The sequence below is a fragment of the Helicoverpa zea genome, chromosome 16, assembly GCF_022581195.2.
Source record: "Helicoverpa zea isolate HzStark_Cry1AcR chromosome 16, ilHelZeax1.1, whole genome shotgun sequence".
In the NCBI taxonomy this organism is placed as follows: domain Eukaryota; kingdom Metazoa; phylum Arthropoda; class Insecta; order Lepidoptera; family Noctuidae; genus Helicoverpa; species Helicoverpa zea.
This window is the reverse complement of record NC_061467.1, coordinates 8,283,225-8,288,756: the sequence shown is the minus strand read 5'-3', so window position 1 is coordinate 8,288,756 and position 5,532 is coordinate 8,283,225. Positions and strand designations below refer to the sequence as shown.

General features: G+C 33.0%; 1 protein-coding gene across 1 annotated transcript; it reads left to right on the top strand.

The window, feature by feature from the left end:
- The first annotated feature begins 1,095 nt into the window (after positions 1-1,095).
- LOC124637517 (putative polypeptide N-acetylgalactosaminyltransferase 9) lies at positions 1,096-5,108 on the top strand. Its single transcript, XM_047174032.1, has 6 exons — positions 1,096-1,252; positions 1,518-1,975; positions 2,755-2,937; positions 3,535-3,645; positions 3,905-4,030; positions 4,361-5,108. The coding sequence occupies exons 1-6, from the start codon at positions 1,153-1,155 to the stop codon at positions 4,553-4,555; spliced, it is 1,173 nt and encodes a 390-aa protein (XP_047029988.1). The 5' UTR covers positions 1,096-1,152; the 3' UTR covers positions 4,556-5,108.
- Positions 5,109-5,532: the final 424 nt, after the last annotated feature.

Here is a 5,532-nt window from a genome sequence, read left to right as displayed (position 1 = left end):
CGGGTAAAAACTAGCTTCCGCTCGCGGCTTCGCCCGCGTGGTGTGTTGATAAAAAGTAGCCTATGTATGTATGTGGTAATCCAGGGTATGACCTACCTACATTCAACCAAATTTCAACCAAATCGGTGCAGCCGTTTCGGCTTGAAAGAATAACAAACATACATCCATACATTCTCACAAACTTTCACATTTATAATATAAGTAGGATAAGTAGGAAGTAGGATATAATATAAGTAGGATAAGAAGGACTATCACTTCTGCTAGAGACCAAAATCGCATATAAAATCTAGAAATAATCGGATGTATTTTTTATTTCAGGAGTTGGTGGTAGCCCGGTATATTTGGTCGATGATCTGAGGTATTACTTGAGACAGGATATACACAAAGGCTGGCGAGACCACGCTTTCAATAGATTCGTCAGTGATCTGATACCTGTGAACCGCACATTGATGGATGTACGGGATCCATGGTAGAATCATTGTTTTTTGAAAATTATTAAAACAGAACTTTACGCTTGTTTTGTGAGTGTTAGATTATTAAAAGAGATTCTTCGAAATGACGCAATTTTAAAAGTAGATTGGTTTCAGGTGCAAAGCGCAGAATTACACAGAAGATTTACCAAAAGTTACAATAATTATTTGCTTCTTTGACGAAGCATGGTCCACGCTTATAAGGACTGTGACGTCAGCTTTGAACAGGAGCCCTCCGCATTTATTAGAACAAATAATATTAGTTGATGACAATTCTACTATGGGTATGTTACTATCTATGTACTTAATTTTGTATTTTAATCAATTGAGAAATTAAGAGAACAATTCATACAAAATACTTACGAAATGAAAAAAAAACATTGGGTTCGAACTCAAATTATATCATTTTAGTTTTTGGCTATCTGGTTAGAACGCAATAAGACAAGTTTACCTAATCATATCACCTGATTTTTCAAAGGATAAAAACAACGTTGAAGGTAGCAAATTCCAAATGGAGATTACGTTAAGTAACAAAGGAAACTTTATGTAACAGTCCTAAATATCTAACAATTAATTAAAACTTTTATAAAATGCCTTTATACTTTTATTATTTGCAGAACATCTAAAGACGAAATTAGACGACTATGTACGAATCACTCCTAAGGTAAAATTAATTCGCGCAATGCGTCGAGAAGGAATCGTTAGAGCAAGATTATTGCCCATACCTCATGTGAAGACTCCTATAGTATTGTATCTTGATAGCCACTGTGAATGTGCTGAAGGTAACGTCCTGGTTTTGATTATTGGTCTTCATCATCTCTTTTATGTTCATTTAAAATGGCAGCTTCATTATTTTCTTCTTTGCTTTGAAAAAATAAAAGCTAGACACTTTCTAGAAGTAAATTACCTACTTACATTTTATAGCCCATTAAGTTTTTAACTACAGACGTTTGATTGTAAGTTCAGAGCCAATTGAAGACAACTTTCTTTTAAGACATCCTGCAAGACTCTCTTGTAGATAAGGTAACAGCTAACCAATGATTCCAGGATGGTTAGAACCACTACTAAAACGCATCAAAGAAAACCCAAACGCAGTAGTCAGTCCAGTAATCGATCATATCCACGAAACTACTTTTGAGTACATCGCACAAGGGGTCAACGACCTCCGACTAGGAGGCTTCAATTGGGACCTTCGTTTCAACTGGATTGGTATACCACAAGAGGAGTACGCAAGAAGAACCAATCATTTAGCTCCTATTAGTACTCCCACAATAGCTGGAGGACTTTTCGCAATACACGTAGATTTCTTCAAAAGAATTGGGTACTACGACGAAGGTTTTGAAATATGGGGAGCAGAAAACTTAGAATTGTCGTTCAAAACTTGGATGTGTGGCGGGACTTTGGAAATGATTCCTTGTTCGCATGTCGGACATATTTTTAGAAAGAGGATACCGTATGAGGAAACAGTAAAAACTTTGAAGAGGAATTACGTGAGGTTGGCTACGGTAAATATTTATTTTAAATTCAGACCACAGTTGTAAATTAAGACAGTCTAAAATAATAAAAAACGGTGACAATCCGCAATGTTTTAAGAAAGAAAATAGTTAATACTTTTATTCTCAATTGTTCGTAATTATCTTAGAAAGACAAACTTATGTTTTGCTTTATATATACAAGGTGTTGATTTGCATTTGTGCCATAGCTCAGGAGGAGGACATACAATACGTAAATAATCGATTGGAATTACAGTAGATGGGAAATAACTAATATGTACTGCTTTTTTTGTCATTGTAATGTCGTGGTATTTCCGAAGTAATCCAATTTTATGAATGAAATTTATGAGTGATCGTTGCGTATGCTTTGTGTTTGAGTTTGTGTGAGGGTGCAGCACGGTTTTAACGCCAGTAACATACGCGCCAAGTTTAAATAAGGCTAGATGACATTTACGGAATTCCGAAAAAAAAATAAAGAAAAAAAAAATACGTACCAATTTTTTTATTGATTTGGGTCGAGAATCATTAGCATAATTACCTCCTTGAATATGGCACGGATGCAAATCAACAGCTTGTATATGTGTGTAATTTATATATCTTTACTATGTCCTTTTACACAGTCTATCTACCTACTTCTCTTCATTCTAACTCTCCTACTACGGGTCTGCTGGAAGAGATTTCGATTTAGAAATAAGCAGTACCTTTGTACTATTTCTATGCTATGTCTATTTCTTTTATATGTTCACTGTGTACATAAATTGTTAAATAAATAAATAAATAAATGTTTCTAGGTATGGCTTGACGAATATGCACAATATTACTTTGAAAGAATTGGAAACGATAAAGGTGATTACGGCAACGTGTCTTCAAGAATAGAACTCCGGAAGAAATTAAATTGTAAATCGTTCAGGTGGTATTTAGAAAATATTTACCCACAACTGGAAATGCCTGATAAGTTCGCTGCTAGTGGCCAAGTAAGTAAAGTTGCGAAAGATATTATTTTTATCAAACATAATGAACATTATATCCATAATATATTATAACTAGTCATAAAATTCTTCGTTATCATGTCTATGAATAGCTCAATAATACTTAATTGAAAAGATTTAAATAGAAGTCATGTTTTTGTGACATCAAAAGTCTCATTGATATCGAAAAAAGCTTTTTTAACATCTATCAATACCAAAATTCTATTGCTGATCAGAAATAATTTGCTTTAAACGATTTCTAAATAAAGACATCCTAAGCGTACCCACACACTACAAACTTTTAGTCGGCCGATAGCTTGTTTGGGCTCATAAATCAGTATGAAGATGAATGGTGGTATACATATTACTAAAATCAAGTATTTAGCCGGTATGAGACTGAATAAAAATTTCGATTGAAATGAAGATTTTCTATAAAAAGTTTCGCCAATCATCAGGTCAACTGTCGGCCGACACTTTAGTCTCCAGTGTGCATCTGTGGGTATTTTAAGATTAAAGATGTACCATATGTTTTTCTTGTTCCTTTACGAATTCAACAACAAATTATTTATAGATCAATAACATGGTTGTTTGCAATATTTATAGATCTACAGTATCAGCAGTCCTGGTATTTGCTTAGACGCGCAGATAGTAACTTTGGATAGTTTCCAAGATAATGTCAAGCTATTACCCTGTCACTTTCAAGGTGGAAATCAGGTAAGCAAGTTAAGGCTCTCTTTCAGACCCTTAAGTGAAATAATATAGTTACTTTTCATGAAAACTATGTATAACTATCTATTCAAAGTTTTTTTTTCCCCGACCCAAAAAACAGTGTTCTTAAAGTTTGACTGATGTGTGTGTTTGTCTGTAGCACACTACTGCTTAAAAAGATGAGCCTATTTAGATGCAATTTGTTCTAGCAATGCAATAAGACCTGTTTTAATGACTTTTTTTAATTTGTGATTATTTTTTTCAGTTTTGGACGTACACCAAAATTGGAGAAATACGCCACGATCAGTTATGTCTCGACTACTTGTACAATTCAATCGCTTTGTTCTTCTGTAGGAATACAGCGTCGCAAGTTTGGTTGTACAATGAAAAGGTAATTTGTATGTTATAATAATTAGTGGCCTTAGGTATAATCCACACAAAAAAATATCATAGAGCAGAGAAAAGCTTTGTTATTAGTAATCTTTTTAATGGTTAATGGGCCAATGTAGCCTGAAAATTGCATTTTGATATTAATCACCCACTTTTGGCTTGCAAAGAAATCTGCAAGAGATCAATATTACACAAAACTAACTTAAATTATATGTTTTAATTTTTCTCACAGATTAACCTTTTTGTTATTTCAACTTAGTAATGATTTTAGTGTGGTACTCACAATAACGGAACTTAGAACGAGCTTTTAAACTTTTTTTTATTATTTCAGTCGCACACCATAAGGCATATGCAGACTGAACATTGTTTAAGTATAGCGGAATTCCCAGAAGGTTTGAAGGTCGTGTTGATAACATGCTCTCCATCAGTATCACAAAAATGGGTCATAGAACATTTTAAATACGAGAGACTGGAGGAACAAATGCAACTTGGGATAGCGGAATATCAAAAACTGACAAATCTTTAGAGTATTATGCTGGACAAAATAATGTGCTATTTTTTTTAAAACGAAATAATAAATAATTATAAGTATAGTATGAGTGTACTGCAGTAAATCTATTTGAAGGCTTAGATAATTTATTTTTAAAATTAATATGATATGAAGCTGTTTATTTTTCCAAAAGGTGAAATACTCTTTAAAATAATATTTGACGGCTTTTATTTATCATTATGAACTTTTGAACCCATTGCTTATAACGCAGGAAGATGTCGCCAGCAAAAATGTGTAGGACGTACGATTTGTTACCGAATTTCCTCAAAATTATATGCCAAAGAAACCACAAGCCCTTTGAAATACCCACGGGAAGAGGAAAGGTGGTAATCCTGACCTCAAACCTCGTTATGTACCTGAAAGAATTTTATTATAGTCCTTTTTACTACGACTAACCTCAACCTCAAATGAGGAGCGTTTGAGTTCAGAAGCATTATTGTGGTTTGAAGGAAAAAGCACCGTTACTAACACAAAGGAGAATTTGCTTTGTTCCAAATGTGAATGCTGCCTTTATTTTTACGAGCAAAATAAAAATATGCAACGTAACAAAAAACTGTTGTTTTTTTTTTGTTTGGATTTTTTCAGTTTAGGTACCTTTTTTTTGTGCATGTCGATTTTAAAATTAATCTTGTTATCGTGCTTAACACGGTTTATTTTCAATTTTAATTACTTTCTCTATCCATCTTCTGAAATCCATAGCAAATAATAAACAATGTATACTTCTCTCTCTTCACTTCTCTTAAAGTGCTATAAGTTATCAAAATTAATTTTAAATATTTTAATCCATATACATTGTTTATTATTTATTTTTACATCTTATTCTCATTTATTTATTCGGTTTAATGACTGTATAAAAAACAAGCTAAGCGAAATAATAGCTAACTTAAGTTTAACAATAAATAAGTTACTCTACACTTTCAAGCTATTTCTTTAAAAACCATAAATTAAAGGAA